Source organism: Drosophila hydei, unplaced genomic scaffold (genome assembly GCF_003285905.1).
Source record: "Drosophila hydei strain 15085-1641.00,03,60 unplaced genomic scaffold, DhydRS2 tig00000237-arrow-arrow-pilon, whole genome shotgun sequence".
Taxonomy (NCBI): Eukaryota; Metazoa; Arthropoda; class Insecta; order Diptera; family Drosophilidae; genus Drosophila; species Drosophila hydei.
In genome coordinates this window covers 145,790-168,709 of record NW_022045691.1, presented here as the reverse complement: position 1 = coordinate 168,709, position 22,920 = coordinate 145,790, and the positions used below count along the sequence as shown (strand labels likewise).

The window sequence follows — 22,920 nt, the reverse complement described above, 5'->3', positions numbered from 1 at the left end:
CACATACACGCACACATGTATATAAGAATGGCATGCGCTGACATTTTGTTCGCACTCATGCATGTGTATGTATGTATGTATTTACACATGTCAGTCAGACGACTGTCCGTCAATTTCCATATGCATATGCTAATGTACATACATATGTGTGTATGCATGTTAGTATATTTCCATGTATAAGCAATTCTTTTAAGCACACACACACACACACATGTATATAATATAATGTGTGTGTGGGACGTTTCAAACTAAGTCGCGCAAATAACTCGTTCATTTCGTCATTTCCAGCGGCTGTCAATAAATATCTGTTATATTTGTGCACACACACACAGGCACAGTTCGATATGTAAATATGTATTAAGCATCGCCTTGGAAATTTCAGTGTCGTAAAAATCCTCCAAAAATATTTTTTTCCAACTATTTTCGCTGCATGGTGGGCGGTCAATTTTTTGTTTTTGTTTTTTTTTTTCAAGTTTGAGCCAAATACGTATAACTCATTTTGACCAAAAGCGTTTCTTGTTTTCAAATACTTGCGAGTGGGCGCCAAAAAGCAGCGCAGCAATTACACAGAGCTCAGAATGTGAATGCCATTTCGGGGGATTTACATGCATAGTTAAGAGCTTTGACAGCTTTTGGCGACGAGCGGCAGGATCGTTACAAAGCCTCAACAAAAGCAAGAAGAAGAACTAGCAGAAAAATAATCGGTTATTTAGCGCATGCGTTGTCTTAGCGAAGACAACAGCCAAAGCTTTTGGCATGCGCCGCCTGAAAGTAGGCAAGGGAAATAGTGCACGAAAAGTGCAGCCAAATCCAAGTACAGTGAAAGCTGGCTAGATTGAATTAAGTTCTTGTGCTTAGTAAATAGTTGAGAAAACGATTTGGATTTTAATGCTTTTTCAGCTAGTATTTCCTAAAGTGCCGCAAAGTGCAATGGAATATATAATGGAATATATAAAAATAAATATTTAATATAACATTAATAAAAAGAATAATAATAATATTGAAAAAATACGAAAAATTAATCAAATAAAAACATTTTAGTTTTTTTTTTATTTTGAAAAATAGGTGCTTAAAAATATGTAAATAAAAGTTTGGTGCTCCAAGGAAACTTAGAACGGCTCAGGCAGAGGCGCAGACGGAGAGAGAGACAGAGAGCTTTCACTGTACAGGCATAAAACTCTCCGATTCTCTATTTTACTCTCTATCTCTCTCTCACGCACACGAGTGGGCGTTGGAGGTGGCATGGCACTGAGCAAGACGAGCAAAACAAAAGCTGGCGCTAAGGAGGAGCAGAACGAACTGGTAAGTGAAGCAAAAGAGACAAACAAAAACAATAACAAATCCAAGCAAACACACACACACACACAAAGACAGCAATCTCTTTCGCTCTCTCGGCGTGTGTGTTTGTCGAGCTTTGACTTAACAATGAAGGGTGGGAGAGCGGGCGGACGTTTGCTCGCGCGCACTTGGCTCAACGTGCACGCGCGCGCGCTCGATGTGACTCAACGTGCGCGCCTCAACTCGATTCAGTTCAGGTGTAACAAACTAACGGTGCAGCTCGTGCAGCGCCGCAGTCGTCGACGCGCCCTCGTATCGAACACGCCGCGCGCACACTGAATAGTCCTTTTATTTATTTAATTTTTTTTTCTGTTTATTTACATTTTTTGTTTGACGAGCGACTTTGAATCGTGTTTTGTGCATTTTGCATGCGCTTGCGTGCAGTAAAAAAGTTGGTTAAATATCGAAAGAACTATATACAATTGCAAATACGTCTACATATATGTACATATACATATACATTCGATTATTTTACTTGTGACAGTTTTTGCTATTTAGTTTGTTGTTGCCAAAGTCCAAAAAGGGGGCAACGCTGCAGTGTAGACATTTATTGCCCTTTTCACACACACACAAAACGAGGCCACCAGTTTTTTGCAAATCTAATACTTTTCATTTCCCTTAAACCAATTGGTCCAAATCTTATTTCCCTTTGATCTTTCTTATTTCCCTTATCCACATACATAAAAAACGAGACTAGAATTGGTTCTTTTTATTTCCTTTACGCCAATTGGTCCTTTTTCTGCCATTTGCTTGCTTATTTTCACACACACACATACACACATAAGAAGTCCAGTCGCCACTTGTCTGCAAGTGCATTGTTATTTTTTATTCCCCTTAGGCAGCACTTGGTCTTTTTTGGGATATTTTTTGTGGCTTTGCTCTGTGAAATTTGAATACGTTAAGAAGTAAATCTTTTATTTCTAATTGACAGTTTATATTTTTTTAAATTGTTTATTTATTGCTGTAATTGTTTCTCATTTATTTATAGATTTTATTTCGTTTTGCTTGACTTTTTTCTTTCATTTATTTTTTAATTACATGTTTTTGCTGTAACATTAAATGCTGTAATTACTTTTTATTATTTAATATACTTTTTTATCATTTTATTTTTTATACATTATTTTTATTATACAAATTTTACAAAAAAACCTTTTTGTAAAATTTTTTTTTTTAACTTTTGATACTAATTAATTTGATCAAATGGCAACTATGCACACACACAGATACACCGCTACACACATGGATATAGAGACATGCCGCACTCTCCAAACATGACGTTCTCCACACACACACGAACACTCCCCCCACTCTCTGCTGTTCCAGCTTTAAGTGGCGCGCTTTACATGGCAAAGTACGTGCAAAAAATTAATCATTAAAACCGCCGACGTTGCTTTTGTTGTTGTTGTTGGTTGTCGTTAAGTGCAGCGTTTTTCTAGTTGTTTGTGCTGTCGTGACATTTGTTGTCTGTTTGTTTGTTTGCCTTTTTTTGCCTTTGTATTTCTGTTTCTCTCTCCTATTTTTTTGCACTACTTTTGCTTGGGCCTTGCTTCCACGTGTTGCATAAGCGCTGCATTGCGTATACGTAATGTGCGCCCAAACCTCGAAAAGATCCTGCGGCACAGTCGCCGCCAAATGCGGCCCCAAAACCAAAAACCAAAATCGAAAAAAAAAACCAAAAAGCAGCAACAACAAATCACAGCAAAAATATTTTCCCACCATTAAAGCGCACATACACACACACACATGCACACACACACACATACACATGCATACATATACAATATCACGCGCATTATTCGTTCACAAAATGGACAAATGCTTGCAGCAGGAGAGAGAGTGAGAGAGGTAGAGGGGTGTAAGTCTTCGCTTGTGGAAGGGGGCTTAGCATTAGAGGAAGGGAGAGGAGAACTGTGTGCACCCACAAGCAGTCACTATTTGAGTTGTTATACCGCGTGCATTGACTTCAAATGGGCTATATTGCAACTGAGCTATTGTAGGTATTCAACAGGATATAAGTAGGTATATATATATACAGTATACATGATAAATCTTTGAAATACTTATCGATATATATGAAATATATATATGAAATTGTTGCTTTATATAGTTTAAGCTAAGCTCAGCCTATTTGGTATAATTGCGACAGACTACAGGGTAGCAACTAGTCGGGATTTTCTTCTTGTTTTTGCTGCTCGTGAAGCGTTTTGGACAATTTTTTGTTATCTTTGTTGTTGTTGCAGCAACAATGCTTTACTGTTATTTGGGATTCTGTCTGTGCGTCTTGAAATATTGAAGTGTTTTTTTTGTGCTCTTTTTTGTTTTGTTTTGTTGCGCTGACAACAATTCAATGTCTTTGTATGGCGCAAATTAGCTGGCAAAGTGGGCGTGGCACTTTTCATGTATGTGTTTGTGTGGGCATTTTTGTTGACCAGTGCGTGACTCGCACGCTCGCCCCCCCTATCCAAAAAAAATTGAAAATCTTTGCATGGCAAAGGCGTCGCCTTGTTGCAGTTGCAAGTTGCAAGTTGCAACTGTTGCTATTTGCTGCTGTTGTTGCTATTATTGTTGCCGTTTGCTGTTGTTGCTGGTTTTGGGTCAAGTAAAAGGCATTTGCGATTGAATTTGGCTTTTCAATTTTTTTTAGTTTCTGTTTTTCTTTCGGGCAATTGTCATTCGGCTTAAAGCGTAGGGCGTGGCAGCTGCTGACTCATATATGCATATTTAAGTATATATGGATATATACGTATATATATACATATATATGTATGTGTGTGTGTATTAGCAACATTTATTGTCCCATAAGCAGAGCCACAAACCGTAAAAATCAATCAAAAGCAGAGCCAAAGCCAATGCCACAACATTTAGAACTTTGCGTAACGGGCTATGCCCGACTACGCATTACCTCGCAGCGTTTTTTAGATTATAAGTTCATTTGCTTCGATACATAATCAATATAATACCTGTGTATACTTGATAACGTTAGACCTTAATCATTTTAAATTTATATTTTTGGAAACATCAATATACCTCATTTGATTGATACACAGAGTATATGCCAAAGGTTTCCCAATTTGTCCTATCGCTGCCGGCGGAAGTAATTACAAAAATGGCCAAATTGCAAGCACAATTTAATTGTTGTTGTTGTTGTTGTTGTGTCGGTCTGACGTCATGCGCATATTGATGATCAATATTCCAGTGATTTCAACGTGGTTTCCAGGCGCGCGCGCGTCGCAGACCAAATCAAAACGAGCGCTCAGCGCGAATATCAATACAAAAGGCTACAATACAAAAAAACAACAACAACAAATACCAAAAGCTCACAAATTGATTGTTAAAAGCGTATTTATCGATTCAAGAATCGTTTCGCACGCCAAAAGCAACAATAAATAAATTGAAATGAAACGAAAAGAATAAACAAACAACAACAACAATGGCGATCACAAATACTGCGAGAGAGCCAGTGTAGACTTGCAAGTGTAGACTGCTGCACTCAGAAGCAGCAGGTGCTGTGAGAGAGCGCAATGTAAAACAGGCGACAGACAATTGAAGAACAACTTTGTAGAATTGGTCCATGCGACATGGCTTGGTCCGTCAGTATATTCCTATATATATTCCTATATTTATAATTTATATAATATAATAGATAGTTAATATTAAATATTAGTCTTTAATTAAAGCAAAACAGAAAAAAAACTATTAGCTTTACGCAAGGTTTTTCTTGACAATTTTGTTGGCAAGCATTGCAATTGGAGACTTGCGCTCAGAGAGGATGCAAAGCAGGCAAACGACAATATAGCGATAACTTTGTAGAGTTGGTCATTGTTTATGTGGCAAGCTATTGTTTTCTTATTATTCTTTCTTTATTTTTTAATTAAAAACTTTTATGCAATTTTTGTGTATGTCGTAAGGCTCATTGTGATAACTGAGTGCTGATAATTTCATTGGTCAACATTGTGGAGACTTGCGCTCAGCAGCCGTTGCTTTGCAAGCGCAAGAGGGTGGTTGGGTTGGGCAGCATAGAGCAAGCTAAAGGACAGGCAATTGAAATGAAAAAACTTTGTAGACTTGGTCATGGCTTAACCCGTATGTGGCCCTGCTATTTCCTGTTGTTTCTTCAGACATTAATAACTCTGTTAAATTTGAACCGATTGTCATGTTCTAAAGCAATAGTTTCCTTATTTGTACTCTAGAATAATTCTATATTTGAATTTTATTCAAGTCTCTTTATACTTTATATATATATATATATATATATATATATTGTAAAATATTTGAGCTTAATTATTTAACAAACTTTTTTATATTTTTTTATATTATATTATTATATTGTTTGTAATTAAAATAATTTTTTTTTTACTGCTTCCTTTCCTTGCTTAAATATGACTTTTTTTTAAATTATATATGGTATGTCTAAGTCGCTCAATGCCGACTAAAACACTTTCTTTTTATCTCAACTATTTTGTGTGAAATATATCTGGATGAGGAAGCTGTACGTCGCCAACATTATCTGCATTATGCATGCTCTAACTCCACTGTTGGTTACGTACTCAAAAACTGGCGAGAGGCGTTGGGAAATGGGGAGGGGGGGTTGTGTTTGAGTTATACCTTGGGTTAAGGGCCAAAATGAAGTGAACTGACAATTGGCCCCCGCCCCACATTTCGTGTGGGGTCGTTCGTTATAATCAGTGCCAATGGGCCAAATGGGCAGCTGGACAAAGGGCCCCAAAATTTGGCTGTGAATCTTTTTGGCTTTTTTTTAGTGTCTCTTTTCGTATTTTGGCTTTGTCGTCTATGAGCGTGACCTTTGGCCGCATTTGACTTTTTTATTTTGACTCTTTTTTATTGTTTTTTTTTTTAAGTGGATTTATTTCTTGGCTGCTTTCCATTTCACCGCCTTGAACTGTTGCCCTTTTAACAGCGAACTCGAGCAACCTTTTGCGGCTCTTTGAGCTGTTGTGCAATAGACCAACTGACCAAATATCAAGCTAACAAACCATGCCCACTCTGCTAGTCCCTCCTTCAGCAGCTGCTTTGTTTATGGGCTCTTAACTTTATGAGCCGTGCATCTGTGTGTGTTGCAACGGGAAGACCCGTTTTGTTCTAAGCCTTTACGCTTGGCATACTTCAAGTGGCACGCCCCCACTGCCAGCCCACCTAATAGACTGTGCAGCTCTTCAAAGCAAGTTGAGAAAATCATATTTTGATTGAGTGACTTCAGGTGCTATAAAATCAAGGGGTATCTATTAGTTAGACACGTGTGTGCTAGTAGATAAAACTAGCTTTATATGCATATCTCATTTGGGTCTTTAGATCATATCTGATCATCTCTTTGTCTTTATATTTTATTTAGCATCGATTGTTTAAATCGATAGTTTGAATCGATAATTTGTACAGCTAGAGCCTAAGTTATACCTATATATATTATGTTTCCCGATTTTTTCTATGATTCTGCCAGCAGAAACAATCAACAATCAAGCCTACATAACTTATCGATAACTATTAATCGATAAAGCTGATTGCTTTATTGAAATGCGTAAATAATATATTATTTACACAAAAATTGTAAAGAAATGTTGTGAAATGTAAGCACCGTAATATTTCTTTAGTATCGATAACCCACATTGATCGATAAATATCAATGTTAAATATTCTCAATTACGCTATGTTCACTTATTAAATTAATTTACATAAATTAGATCGTTTTTTCATTTGTGCTATCGATTTTTAATCGATGACAAATGATCGATAACTCTGCTAGTTAGCTCCGAATCGATAGATATTGTTGCAAAAACAGGCTGCCCACCTAGCCAATCAATAGCTGCTCGACTCTAGGGTATCTGCCAGTCGAGGCTACTGAGTGGCTCAGCTTGAAGCTCGCCTCGTCCTCATGTCAAAGTCGCCGTCAACAAAATTTCACTTGCAGTACAAATAATTTATACAAAAAACCAAAAACAAAAACAAAACAATCATATACAAATAGAGAATTGAGCAGAGATCGTGGAACGTGGCACGTGGAACGCGGTGCGCGGAACGGGAGGGGATCGTGGATCGTGGATCGCGTGTCGCTGAAATGTTTTGTGCGGCACAACAAATTCAAATTGGTTGCAGCGAAAGTGCGGCAACATTAATTAGACAACAGTTGCAGCAGCGAACGGCCTCGGTGGCGGCGTCGGCGGCGGCAGCAGCAGCAGCAGCAGTAGGCGTGGCAGTTGTTGGTGCTCGCAGCCAGCATCAATGTAGTCAATTGGACACTTTGAACGCTCCCAGATGAACGAATGGTGGTGATCCTTCTACTAGCGCCATGCACATGCAGCCAAAGCAGCAGCAGCAGCATCAGCATCAGCACCACCAACACCAACACCAACACCAACAACACCAACAGCACTCACAGCCACGCCCACCATCAAGAGCAGCCACAGCTAACAGAAGAGCTAAGCTCGAGCTGCAGCAACAGCAGCAGCAGCAAGAGCAATGGCAATCAATCCTCGACCGCATCCACTGGCATTACGGCCATACCAGCGAGCGTTTATCGCACCACCCAGTTGCACCACTGGCCTAGTCATAGTCATAGCCAACAGCCTTCGCCTTCGCCTTCGTCTTTACCTTTGCCTTCGTCCTCGCCCTCGCCCTTTGCTGCTGCTGCTGCCGTTGCTGCTGCAGCTGCAAATGTGGTGCCAAAGCCGCCGCGCAGCTATCTCTATGCCAGCGCACCACTGGTGTTACGCATCTATGCGCAGCCAGCAACGAGCCAACCACTGCCACAGGCTCAGCCACTACAGACATCTGCCAGCTATACTACTAACAATCCTAATAAATCGCACAGGAAGAGAGAGAAGCCGAGCGCTGGTCGCACCACTGGCGGTCGCCATCGCAATCGCACCACCAGCGCCGACTACGTGCGTCACGTGACCCGCGTTAATTTCTACGACGTTGATACTTCGCAGGTCGAATTCGAGCCCAAAGATGATGACGAGAGCAACGAGGCAACTGCCAACAATTGCGATACAGAAGCTATAACCAAAGAAGGTGAGTCGCCCACAACATATATATAAGAGAGTAATATATGTAAGAGAGTATGAGAATAGCAGAAGAGAGAGGGAGAGAGAGAGAGAGGGAGCGAGAAAGGGAAATACTTAGATCAAGGGAAAGATCTAAGCCCTTCAGATAAGCGAGTAGAGATAAGTGTTAGGAGGCGAAGCTTATATTAGAGAATAAGCGAGAATAGAAAAGAGGGAGGGAGAAGAGAAAGAGACAGAGAGAGGGAGAAAGAATAAGAGATAAGATAATGGATAAGAAAAGAGAGCAAAAAAATTATAAGATGAGAAATTATTATGAGAGGGAAAGAGAGAGACGAAGGGAGAGATAGAAAAATATATAGAGAGAGTGAGAGACAATGAGAGAAAGAAAGAGACAGAGAGTGGGAAAGGGAGAGAGGACAGAGAGAGTGAGAAAGTACGAGATTAAGATTAGAACTAGATAGATGATACTGATAAATAAGAGATGGAAAGTGACTGGATGGACTCGGAGAGGCAGAAACGAGTGGAGGCTGGAGATTGGAGAAGAACTTAGCTCAAGTGAGAGAGAGAGAGAGAGAGAGACAGAGCTTGGACAGGATAGAGCAAAGAGTCTAAGCAAAAAGTTAATTTGCTATAGGAAAAAAGGCAAATTGGATAAATGATCTTATCTTACAGTAGATGCCAGTCAGGAATGCCAGAAACAGGTTCTCAAATGTAAATTAGTTTGCTTGCTCTGCAAACTCACTCGTTCAGGCACACTTCATGCTAGAGTCTCCGACTATCTGTCTATCTATATGCTTACTCATTGATCGCTTTGGATCACAATTACGATATGGTAATTAAGTGATCGCATCGACAGACCCTGGCAGTAGTTAAAGCTAATGAGTCGTCATTGAGTGCATTCGACGATTGGCATTGAGTCGTTGCTGTGCCCCTCTTTGTGTGATTCATGTGCATTACGTATACGACTCGATGAACGATTCTGTAGCACAGGGTATTCGCTAGTCGAGCACTTTTAAGTGGAGCACAAGCGGAAGCCAAATGTTTTGCAGCTCTCTCGCTCTCTCTCGCCATGTGAATTGATCCCTTTCGCTATGCATAATTTTTTGATACCTGCCCAACACTTGGCTACCACGCCCCATGCCCGCGCCCCTTCGCTTCTCCCTTATCGCGCTGGTTGCGGAAATCATGGAAAGTTAGATTTAATTATGTGATTAACATGGCACAAAGGCGCCAATGGCGGCTAACGTGTAATATTGTGGAAAAAAGATAGCAAAATAGAAAAACTCGTAGTGTAAAAATTAGAAATAACAAGCTGCTACAAGCAACAATAAACAACAACAACAACAACAACAACAACAACAACAACAGCGACAATGGCAAAATGCTAATGCAAAAGAAAATGTTTCAGGCTGCAAAAATTTCCCACGTTAGCAAATCATTAAAAGTCAACAACAACAGCAACAGCAACAGCTCTTGGGGGGGTCTCTTTGCATATATGCAGAAATTTAATAAGTGCAACTCGCAGCTTGTTGTGCCACAAAGGAAAAGAAAAAAAAAAACAAAACTCTACACAGTCGGAGCTGCGCACAAATCGTAAAGAGAAGTTGTCGCTGCTTTGGTTGCTGCGGAGCAAATCAATTCGTTCATAGCTCAATTAATGCATAACTCTACACAACTCTACAAAAACTTTTTTAACAACTATATAGCTCTACATAGCTATATTAATAAATTCTACATAGCTTGATAACTCTACATAGCTAAACATAATTGAACGAAACTCTACACAACTCTACATTGTGCCATAAATCGACTCAAATTTCTACTATCTATGCACAGCTCTTCTTAACGGGTTCTACATAAATATATACAACTCTACAAATTCTAATAACGCTATATAACTCATAGAACTATAGAGCTTTAATACTCCACAACTCTACATAATTCTCCACAACTCTACATAAATCTACATAGCTATATGTAACTCTACACAAGCCCTTAAAACTACTTCCAGACAATTTTACATGTCTCTTCACAACTCTCCATAAGTCTACACAAAGTCAAAGATTTCGACATTAATCTACATAGCTTTATCTTATTCTATAAAGTTATACATAACTCTACATACGCTGCACAGCTTAACACAATTCTACAAAATTCCTTCATGGCCATAATGAACTCTGCATAAGTCTACGTAAGTAGTTCAAGACAACTTTACATGACTCTACACTGCGCTACATAGCTCCATCTACTTCTACATAACATTACAAAACAGAAAATAACTCTACATATGTCTGCATACAAATCTCTACACAATTGTCAATACTCTGCAAAATCTCTACACAACTTCGCATAACTGTACACAAATGCTGCCAGTGGTTCACTTTAATTTCTACAATAGTTTGGCTAAACCTAACCCTACACATAACCCTGAGATAAGTCCCAATAGCGTGGCACAGAAAGTCTACACAAAAATCTCTACACCACTAAGAAATCTTGCAATTGCTATTGATGACAAATATTGGCCAAAGTTTTTAATAGCAAAATTGGAAGAATGGGATCAGGAAGAGGGGGAGGGGAGTGAGGGGGGGTTGCGTTTTTCTGTGGGGTTGGGCAAGCTCGACGTCGGTTGACAGCAGCTGAGTCGCTCGCTTAGCCACTTAGCGGGGCCATAATTGATACCACAATTAGCTCAATGAGCGGCATGTGCAACAATATCTAATGAAATCTGTAAATGGGGGCGGCCCAGAGGCAGTGGGGCGTGGCAGCATGGCATAAATAACGATTACATGTCATCGATAGATGGGGAGAACGCGTAAAAGGGGCCAGCGGAGGGAGGAAACTGCGCAACTGCGATTGTAGTCGATGAGCGAAACGGCACAGAGAGAGAGAGAGAGAGAGAGATAGAGTGAGAAAGAAAGAGAGAGAGGTAGAGTGAGGGAGAGAAACAATGCATCGAAACATGTTAAAAAAGCATTAGAAGCAGGCAGCTTGACTGTCAGAATACCCTGTAAGTAGAGCTGATTGCGTGATAAATTGGAGTTTGATTGATGATTGAGGAACTTCTGAAACTGATTGATATACAAATTGATGAGCTGTGCTCTGATTCATTTAGTGAGTGATGGAATGATTAATTGACTAATGATGTTTGCGTGACTGATTGACGTTTGGCCTGCTTGATTGACTGACTGACTGATTTAATTTGAGTGACTGCTTGATTGATTGACAATGTTTGACCAATTGATTGGTTGACTGCTGATTGAAATATTGATTGATTGATTGACTGAGTTTTTGATTGCTAATTGGAATACTGATTGACTGATTGATGGACTGGTTAAATGACTGATTGATTGAATTATTGATTGATTGATTGACTGATTGTTTGCCTGATAGATTGACTGAGTGGTTGATTGCTGATTGGATTACTAATTGACTGATTGATTGACTGGTTAAATGATTGATTGATTGTCTGATAGATTGATGGATATTGTTTCGCTTATTGTTTAATTGATTGATTGATTGCCTGATTGATTGACTGATAGATTGACTGAGTGGTTGATTGCTGGTTGGAATATTGATTGACTGATTGATTGACTGATTAAATGACTGATTGATTGTCTGATAGATTGATTGATATTGTTTCACTTATTCACTGATTGATTGATTGATTGACTAATCGATTGTCTGATATATTGACTGCTAATGTTTCACTGATTGGCTAGCTGATTGTCTGATTGATTGACTGACTATGTGATTGATTGAACGTCTGATTGAGGGATTGATTAGCTGATTGACACTGTTTTGACTGACTGATTGATTATGAGAGTAACTGATTGACTGACTAACTTACTAATTGATTGATTGACCGATTGATTGACGGGCTGATTCACTGATTGACTCTTCTCTTGGCCTGTTACATACGCATGATCTGCCCCGCTATACCCAGTTACTCCATTTGTAATGCGCACAGCGATTTGTATACAACATAAATAAAATTAAAGCTTCACCAACCAGCTCCCCAAGCCCCCAGCCATCCTCTCCACCTGCACCACCCACCAAGCGTCTCGTGCTGTTTGTTTGTTTAATTGTTGTTGTTGTTGTTGGTATTTATGAATTGCTTGGCTGACTGTCTGGCAGTTCGCCTAGCTGATGCAATGCGGATATATGCACAAATGATAAAGATAAACGCCCGAGAAGCGGGGGTGGGGTGCTGTCTGATTGTTACGGAGGATCATTTAAATAGCTTCGATCAAACCGAAACCGAAACTGAAACCGAAAACGAAGCCAGCAAAAAAAGGCCAATTGCAAATTTCTGTTGGCCGAATTGGCAGCCTGCAACCTCCGGAGCAGCAAATGCAAAACTTCAATTTCAGCCTCAGCTTTGGAGCGAGATCTCGTTTCGGCGACTGCGACTGCGACTGCAGATAAATTATATAAGCGACCTTTAATGGTCCAGCGATTGCTGCTGCAGCCAGCATCGCCAGGCAGCAGTCAGCATAAGCAGCAGCAACTTGCAGTAACTCAAGTGTCGGACAATGAAAAAACAAGAAGGAAATATTGATTGAAAGTAGACGAATGGGAAATACTCTGTGCTTAAGAGCTACAGAGGGTATATGGAGTTAAGAGAGAGAGAAAGAGGGAGAGAGGAAGCTAGAGTGAGTGAAAGAAAACGATGGAATGTTAGGGAGGGAGTGTGAGAGAGAGATGGACAGAGAGATGAACAGAGAGATGGATAGAGAGAGGAAGAGAGTGAGTGAGAGAGAGGGAGGGAGAGATATAGAGAGAGATAATGAGAGAGATAATGAGAGACATAGAGCAAGACAGAGGTAGAAAACTAAAGAAAGATATAGGGAAAGGTAGAGAAAAGAGAGGCAGAAATAGAGGTAGATATAGGAAGCTATAGAGATAGAGAGAGACAGCGAGTTAAAAGGGAGAATGACAGCGATAGGATGAGATGGAGGTAACCAAATATAGATAATTAATGAGGAGATATATATAGAGAGATAGATAGAGAGTTAGAAAGAGAAAGGGAAAGCGAGAGATCAAGTGAGCATAAAAGTGAGACAAGAAGATAATCGAACAAAGAAAGAGGGAGAGAAAGAGTAAGAGAGCGTATTAAAGGAATGAAAAAGAACAAGAGAGAGAGTGAGAAAGCGGGAGAGCTTTGATCCACACTCAGATATGTTTAGTCAGATACTCCCAGCTATATAGAGGATCTCTGTAGAACTCTATGGATCTCTTTAGGATCTCTATGGATATGGCATGGTTATAAGCTTAGCATAGATCACATTGAAACCGTTATACCTTTCAGTCTTAGGGCAAGTGTTTGTCAGAGAAATAAACAACTCTGCTGCTGCTGCTGCTGCTGCTGCTACTGTTGCTGTTTTTCTTCTTCTTGTTTTTCATTCAGTAAAAATGTGCAGCGAACGCAGCCATCGTCGGATGTCCGTGCTCAAAGCTTTTTTTCTTTAGCTCTAGCACAGGTTGCCACACACACACACACACCAATACACACACACATGCATATGGATAGACACACTCATGGTACAGTTAGTCTAGTCCAAGTTGGACTTGGGTTACGTAATTGGGCGACCAGCTAAGCAAACCAAATGCGGCAGCCACTCAGCGAATCGCTCAAGCGCTTCGCTATATTTTTTTTACTTCTTTTTTTAGCTGCTTCTCTTCTCTCTCTCTCCCCTGCTGCTGCTGCTTCTTCATTGCATTTTATCTTCGCATATGCAAATATGTAAAAGTCGCAAAAGAAACAGAAACAAAATGTTTTTGGCTAGGTGTTGCAATCAGAGAGCTGCCACATGGCAAGTGGCAACATGTTGCACACACACACACAGACATAGAATCGCTCATTCGCTCATAAAGCTATCTTAATTCCATTATTTATTAGCATAGGCAACACTTAAGATAAGAATTTATTGAACGCTCAAGCTGTAGCTCTAATACCAGCTAAAGTCAATTCAGTATATATATCTTATATGTATCTATCTCTATATAGTAAGAACATCTTTAAAAAAACGGAAGCTGCAAAAACTTCCCTTAAGGAAATAACAGATATTAAAGCATATTGCACAGATTATGAAACATAAACAAGTTGTACACTGTTAGAGTGCTTAAAAGCGGTATTTAGCTCACCTAAGCTCATTTATGATCTCAAGTAACTCGGGAACTATAAGCGCTAGAGCAACCAAAATTAGTATGTGGCTTATGCATATCATATACATTAAAAATAAATTAAAAGTCTCAAGAGAATGTCGAATGCAATGCTGAAAAATTTAAATATATTAAATGTAACTGCAACAATTCCTATAAAAAATATCAAGCTTTACAAAATGATTGAAAATATTTTGTAATAATCGGTAAAAGTGTGGAAAAATTTTGAAAATGTGTTTATATCTCGCCTTCGCTGACATATGACCTCAAGTAACTCGGGAGCTATAGCAGCTATAGCTATCAAATTTGATAAGTTTTTTTAATGGCAAATACAGTCTAAATAGTATGAAGTCAACTGGTATTCAAGTGTCTGACTTGAGTTAGGAATGAAGTTAACTTTTATGTTGTTACTAGATTCTAGCTACAGGCTATAGTACTGCTATACAGATATCTATATATATATATATGTATAGAGTATAAAAATAAGTTGTAAAATTCTAGATAAATCTTATGGCTTAAGCTTCATAAAGCAGAGCTTTAAGTACTTAAGCATTATATAAAGATATTTATATAATTTAAGCTTTTATTATACAATTTGAATATCAAAGCTGCACAGTGTGAGAGGGAGACAGCTGCAAAAGCTCGCTCACATGCCAAGCTCTGCTCGGCTCAGCTCACCTACAAGTTTCTTTGAAGTCTGCTTTTCAGCACAAGCTTTAAGCGGGTTTCACTGCAGCGACAAAAAGCTTTGGCTGCCTCAAAGTATGCTAATGAACTAAAGCTTGATCTTTGTGCTTTTGTTTTGCTTCAGAGGAATGGATAACGAAGCGCAAGACGGAGCTAACGACAACGAGACAAATCGAGACGCGTGTGAAGCGACAGGTGAAGCTGCAGGATGGCAAGGTGATAGAGGATTCGGGTCCAATAGTTTCCACAAATACAACGGAGGATACGGACAAGCAGGAAACGGAAACCTCGGAGGTAAGCCCCCTGCCCCCCACCTTTCTCTTTCTCTCTCCGTCTCACTCTCACACTTATGTCTTTCTTGGCATTTTGATTGACAGAAACGTGACTTGGGCCTGCCGGATGATTTGGATGGCAATGCACAGCTGATCGATGCCGCAGCCTTGCAGGCGGGCGCTGCGAATGAAACGCAGCTGGCTCAATTGCAGGAGGCATTCGGCATCGATGGCGGCAAGCTGGTCAAGCGCATGGTGCCGCGTCCTGGCGATGGCTTGGTGCGGCAAGTGGACGATAAACGCGTCATATCGCACGAGGAGATCAAGGACTATCAGGAGACGCAGGATGTCAAGCACATGGGCGACATCACAGACGAGGTGAGCAACAACAATGCACAAAATGCCGAGCAACAGCAGCAGCAGCAGCAGCAGCCGTTGACGCTGTGGTAATCCGAGACGCAACAGCTAAATTGGCATGCAAAATAACTGAAAATCAATTTGGCGTGAAAAAAGCAAAAACCAAAGAAACAAGTCGACAAACAAGCGTGCGGCTGTGGCTCGACAGCGCGATACCCTGTAGTTGGCCGAAAGTCGATTTAGCTAAAAATAAATGAGAAAGTGAAACGAGAAGGAAGAAGTGAAGAGAGGCATACAAGAAGAATGCGATAAAGCATAAGTAGAGCGATAGGAAGCAGTTGAGAATACGACAAAAAGCGATAAATATGATTGTTGAGGAACGAATATACCTATTCGTTATATTCGATAGTTTGTTCGGTGGGAATCAAATAGTCAATGGAAATTTAAAGAGGAGGCATTAAGATGGAGTTACGAAACTAAGCTGACTGAAAATCGATAAAAAAAAAAACGATAAAAACTGATCACTTTGCAATAGAAAAGCAAGAGTGAGATAGGAAAGAGATATGCAACAGACAATAAAAAAAAAACATAAAGAGTAACTCAAGAAATTGATTAAAATCGATAAATATTGTAAGCTGATATATTTGAAAATAAATAAAAAAGGCAAATAAATGTCAAGAAGCTAAGAAAAGTGCAGCAGGCGATAGTAAATAGATGCTTGTAAGGGATGCTGCATCATAAAGCTTTTAGCAAGAGCTGTAAACTTTAGTAGGGCGTGGCTGATGTCATGAAACTGCATCTGTATGAATATATATATATATATATATATATATATATGGTATATATATATATATATTTGAGTTAATTAACAAGCTGAGTTATAGCCATGATATATCCATGTTTGTTCGTTCGTCTATCCGTTTGCTCATATGCCTGTCATATTAACACAAGTAAAGACTAGAAATTTTCTTCGATAACTTCTGTCATTGTTCATTTCATGTTGATAAAAATCGATGAATTTGCTCTTATGGAATTACTTAAAAGCCAAATAAGCTAGGTATACATACCTGATGTCTGAGATGAATAGACGAATAAATACAGATTTTAAATGTGAATAGCTGAGTATGAATATATTGAATATATTTGATATTCGATATTTATTCATTGATTTTTAAGAATGTCGGCTAGTCGCCTACGCCCGATTGTTGCGCTGGCCAACCACTGCATGCAGGGTATACGCAGAGGCAACAACTGCCAATGGGCAGCCGCAACCAGTTGTTGCTGCTTTAAAGCTCATTCGAAAGTAACAAAAAGAGTCGCTGCTGCTGCTGCTGCTGCTGTTGTTAGCTGCCGCAACGAGTCGAACGAGCTGCATCTCACGCTGTCTTCAGTCGCCGCTGAGCGAGCGCCGAGAGCAGACAACAACTCGATCACTCGCGCGATTATTACTTCGACTTCAATCTTGATCTTAAGTTTTTTTGTTAGTTTATCTTTTAGTCTTAAACGGCCTCTCTCTTGCGCTCTCTCCATCTCTCACTCGCTGACACTCGCCTGCTCAACCCTTTGTGGCTGTGTTTTTTTTCATAATTTTTGTTGTTGTTTTTGTTGTTGTATTTGGTGTAATTCTTTCCTACGCACGCCCGCCTGTGATTTTGTTGATACTCACGCCCGTTTAGTATAAAGAAAACAAAAAGAAAACAAAAAACAAAAATAATAGTCTTAGGTTTCGTAGTTAACGAAAGACTAAAGCAACAAGAAATATAAACAAGAGAAAGAGACCAAATTCAAATTCAGATTCAGATTCAGATTCAAACTCGAAGAGAGGAGAGCGAAGAGCAGAGAAGATAAACTGCGGTTGTGTTTTTGTGCGTGGGGCGCTAAACGATTGGCCAACGGCAGCTTAATTAACCCAGGTGCGAATAGGTGTATGTTATGAATATTGTGAATATTACGTGAAACATTTCATAAGTTAACAAAAAACCCGAAACAAATTTAAATAAATCTCCATAAAAGTGCAAAAAAACGAAAGACTTAGGCAACAAACTTGATTACAGCCAGCTGTGTGTGTAAGCACGCGTGTATGTGTGTGCGGTAACAGCCATTGCAACTGCATTTGAAAGTTCTATGTAATCGAGTTCACTAAACTAACCAAAGACTTAGGCAACAAACTTGATTACAGTCTATTTATATAGCTGCATGCAAATCCACACACTCACACGGCCTTAGTGTGTGTGTGTGTGTGAGCTCCTGTGTAGCTCGACTGAAAGGTTCTTTTATATCCATTTCTAAAAGTAAGCCGCAAAAAAGAAGAAAGAGTGCAAAACAGAAGACTTAGGCGACAAACTTGCCCGTGGGCTGCCCGTGTAGACATGTTTGTGCACGTTCATGCGTGTGCGTGACAACAAGCTGCTTCCAGTTCTTGACCACACATTTGAATGTGCTATGTAATCGATTTCATGGGGCGTTGCAAACGAAAGACTTAGGCAACGAACTGGACTAAGTTGTTCTTAATATATATCTATATATATATATATGTATTTGTGGGTGTCTGGTAGTGCTTAGTTGGCAGCTCCTGCAGCTTCATTTGAATGCTCAACGCTACCTAAAATGGGCAAAGAACTTGATCTAAACGAAAGACTCAGACAACGAACATAGCCCAGAGCTATTTATGCATGGCGATTGCTGTTTAATATGTTTGTATATTCTGACTCCATTAAGAATTTTCCCGTGTTCCAAACGTCAACGAAATCTATTTAAAGTAACAAAAGACTTAGGCAACAAACTTGATGTAGAGCTCTTAATATAGCACAGCTATTGCTGTGCGAACTATGGGCCATTTTATGGTTAGCGAAACACAATGTTTGGCATACGCAAAAGACTTAGGCAACGAACTCGATTAGCTGCCATCATTTAAAAGGATGAAATTCGAAATAATTTGTCTCGAACAAATGACTTAGGCAACGAACTTGACTACTTTGCTGAACTCTTTTATATAAAGGCTATATCGATTAGTGCTCCTAATCGCGTGCTGCAAATGAAAGACTATGGCAACAAACTTGATTACAAATCTTCAACTTCTACTGTCTGTTTGTGTGTGTGTAGGGCAACTGCTTTCAACTTCTAATTCAATCAAAATGCTTTGCGAAGCACTACGTGACTTAGTTAAAAATAATATTTATATAAATGGCTTTAAGAAAAATTCAAAATGAAAGACTTAGGCAACGAACTGGCTGACTGGCAGTCATACATTCATATTGTGGCTTTAACAGCTTCTAACTCCATTTAATAGCGCTTGTACGGCTACCCAATAATTGTGCGAAGATCTCAGAGGCAGCCCTCTCTGCAGCAACCACGCCCCCCCGCCGCCTGCTTGCCAGCGCTTGCTGGTGTAAGAGTCGGACTTAGGAGCATGTCTTTAAACCGGTAGTTGGCAATTACCCAGGCAGCCAAAAGGTTGTGTACCACAGCAGATGATTTTGTATGAGGCATACACACACACACACGCACACACAGGCACACACGCAAGCAGCGCTGAAGACCTGTTCTGGAGCCCAGTTTAATCAATAGACGGCGGCTGCTCCTGCTTTGACTTGCCTTGGCTTGGCTTGGCTTGGCTTGCCGTGGCTTGGCTTGGATTCTAGGCGTGTCTGCAGCAGGTCCATGAACCTAACTACACACCAAGGCACACACACACACACACACAGACACACATAAATATATATATAAATAGATTGTTGTGTTTTGTCTATAAAAATATTTGTTGGAATTTCGAATTTGAATTTTTAGTTTGAATTTTTGTTGTTGTGCTGCTTGTTCGCAGCTGCAGCTATGTGTGTGTGTGTGTGTGTGTGTGTGTGGGGTATTTGTAGCCTGTCTAAACTTGTTTTTTTTTTTGTGTTTGTTGTTTGCTTGCGCCCATGTGCCCACATTGACTTGGCGTTGGGCACTCGCACTCTAATCAGCGTATGCCAATCTCTGCCCCGAAAACTTTAGCTGGATGTGTGTTGATTGTTGTTGTTGTTGGTTGGGCTTGAAGTGGTCAAGCGACGAATGCAGCTGCGTTGGCGTTGCTGTCAACTGTTTGGCTCGAAACGCTAACTGAATTACAATAATAATGATAATACAACAACATTGCCCAGCGTCTAGGCTCTGGAGGTTGAACAACCAGCCAAGGCAAACTGGTCTCGCGAATCGAGACGGAGTCGAAGTCGAAATCGAAGTTGGGAGTCGCTGCTTTTAGCCTGGCCAAAAGACTTTGCACAAATCAGCCGCTTGGCTCATTTCTCTTTTTCTTTTTTTGTCTTACTTCAAGCCACTTGGCATGCCACAGCAACCACAATTCATTTGAATAACTGGCAAGCGGGCCAAAGCGTTTCTCGAATTGAAATTATGCCTCGCACACACACACGTGTACACATGTGTGTGTGCTCAATTTTAACTCCACTTTATGCTCCACTCTTAACATTAGCTTTTGGCCAAAAAAAAAACAACGAGCAAGAAAATCAACAACAAAACGGTTTTTTCACATTTTTGGCCAATGACAAAACTCTTGACAATGTCCGCTGGCCCCCAGCCCCTATCTGCCTCGCTGTCTCTCTCTTCTGCGTCATTGGCAGCGTCATCACGACTTTATCTTAGCCATAAGCGTTTATCATGATCTTCATTGGCGCCATAAAAAAAGCCACAAACGAAAAAAAAAATTGTATAAAGTTCAACCAAAACAACCTCCGAAACTCAAACACCGCCTCTGCTCCGCCTGCCCACTAAGCCACCTATTCCCATTGCTAAGTATAAAGCCTGAGATCTCTGGTTGTATGAATACCCTGTAAACGAAAATAAGTCGCATTCAAATGAATACAAATTCATCAATTTTTTCTTTAGATCAAATAAAGTCTTTAAGATATAGAAAAAGTAAAAAAAAAAAAGCTATATAAAGAAGATCTGTGGATAAGACGAGTCAACAATAAGATATTCTTGCTTATATTTGAGCATATTAACCACTTTTCCTCTAAGAGCATACATAAAATGCTTAAAAACAGTTTTTATTCCTGACTTAGCCCAATTATGGTCTCAAGTAACTCGGGAACTATAAGCGCTAGAGCCACAAAATTTGTTATGAGACTTATGCATGTTGCATGCTTTACAAATAAATCGACCGTCTTTAAAGAATTACGAATCCAATGCTGGAAAGCTTAAATATAATAAAAGCTGCTGTAGCAATTCCTATAAAAAAATGTCACAGATTGATAACTTTTTATATATATTTTGGTATAAAAACATCTATTGCTCGGTAAGAGCATGCAGAAACTGTTTTTTTTTTCAAGTCTGCTTTAAGGCATATATGATCTCAAGTAACTCGGGAACTATGCGCACTAGAGTTACGAAATTTTGTATGTAGCTTATGCATATTATATGCATTAAAAATAAATTGAAAGTTTTTAAAGAATTATGAACCCAAGGCTGGAAAGCTTAAATATATTTAAAGTAGCTACAGCAATTCCTATGAAAAATGTTAAAGCTTGAAAACTTGTATTTATTATAATATGCAAGCATCTTCTGCTTAACTCTTAAGACTATTTAGACCATATTTGATCTACAGTAACTCGGCCACTATAGCAGCTAGAGCTGTTTATCTTGAGTTCGTGCTCCATTATGAGTTAAACAGCTATTATAGCGATGCTGCATGAAATGAAGCCTAGCTAGTGTAGGGTATTTAAACGCTTTTACTTTTTAGCAATGTTTTTTTTTGTTGTTTTTGTGCTTTAATGAATTCGTGTCCATCGATCGTTCAATGCGCAGTCAAATTCAGCGCCAGCGGCGGCTGGAGAGGAGCAGCCATGGCGGCTAAGTGTGTAGGGTGAGAGGTGTGAGGGTTGGGGTAGGAGTAGCGATAGCGGTAGGGGGAAGATGAATTTCATGTTATTGTTGTGGCTATAGCTGACATTCAAGTTTTGCAGCTTGAAGCTAAAGTCGAAAATAAAAAAAAGAAACAGCAAAACAAAAAACAAAACACTTTCTACGCGCGTTACCGTTAAACAAGGTCGCCAACAGCAGCAACAGCAACAGCAACAGCAACAACAACATCGTGTTATGTATAACTGAATGTTCCATCAAGTGGTCAAGTGGTTGCTCAGCGTCTCCCTCTCTCTGTCTCTTTCCTTCTCTAGTCTTATCCAGCGATGCGTGCATTTTGCTTGTCATCAACAACAGGGACAAAGCCAACCACGAGCTGACCTTGAGGCAATGCTGTTGGTGTTGCTTCTTCTTCTTCTTCTTCTTCTTCCTCTTCTTCTTCAGTTCAGGTGTCGCATTCTGAACCGTTATTTGCCATTTTGCAAAAGTTGGCTTTGTAATTTGAATTGCGTGCCGCCCACTTGTGAAAACGAAACGAAACGAAATAAATTGTGGTGCAGTGTGGTTTATGTCTTGCTCTGAATACCAAGCCCAGCCGTTCTCTAAGTTACACTATATCCAACTAAGTGTGTGTGTGTGGCAATTGCATCGACTTTAAAGCAAGAAGCATTCGACGCATCGACCATGTCGATGATGCAACCTGATCAACATTCAACACACACACAAACACAGCCAGAACAATTTAATGATAGAAATTTGTGTGGATCCATTGTTTGTCTGTCTGCCTCCGGTTTGTGTTCCATTTGATAACTTTTGCTGTTATGAATCCGGGTTTATATTAGATCTCTACAAGCATTAAAGAAGATCATTTCCCAACTTCCTGCCCAATCGAACTCAATCTCAGCTAAAACTGTGAGAAAGTCGTTTAACTGTGTAAATTTCAATTTCTGCTTTTTGGGGTTATTCAAACTGATCTCAATTTATAGAAATTGGCTGAGCTCTGATTTCTGAGAGTTTGTAGCTTTTGCAACTTGATCTTCCGATCTTACTCAAGTGCACAAAGATTTCTCGATCAGAGATCTTTAGTTGCGATCTTAGTTTGTTGCGCTTAAGCTAAAGTTCTTCAAATCCTTCAAATATCTCAATAGTCGAATAGTTGATCTTCTAACTAAAGACTTACAAGATCTAAAGATTTGAAGATCCTTAACAAGAGCACTTCAACTCGTTTCGTA

The 22,920-nt window shown here is 39.7% G+C and overlaps 1 protein-coding gene across 3 annotated transcripts in view; it reads left to right on the top strand.

The window, feature by feature from the left end:
• Nucleotides 1–22,920, top strand: part of LOC111593430 — a 28,943-nt gene that overhangs the window by 865 nt on the left and 5,158 nt on the right. The window contains exons 2-5 of one of the 3 annotated variants that reach the window (XM_030223557.1): nucleotides 1,066–1,302; nucleotides 8,283–8,364; nucleotides 15,331–15,500; nucleotides 15,584–15,856. In XM_030223557.1, coding sequence (XP_030079417.1) covers nucleotides 1,243–1,302; nucleotides 8,283–8,364; nucleotides 15,331–15,500; nucleotides 15,584–15,856 — 585 coding nt within the window. In that variant the 5' untranslated portion in view covers nucleotides 1,066–1,242. Of the gene's footprint in view, nucleotides 1–1,041; nucleotides 1,303–1,602; nucleotides 1,730–7,261; nucleotides 8,365–15,330; nucleotides 15,501–15,583; nucleotides 15,857–22,920 lie in introns of those variants that run through there. The other 2 variants (XM_030223556.1, XM_030223555.1) reach the window with 2 other exon arrangements.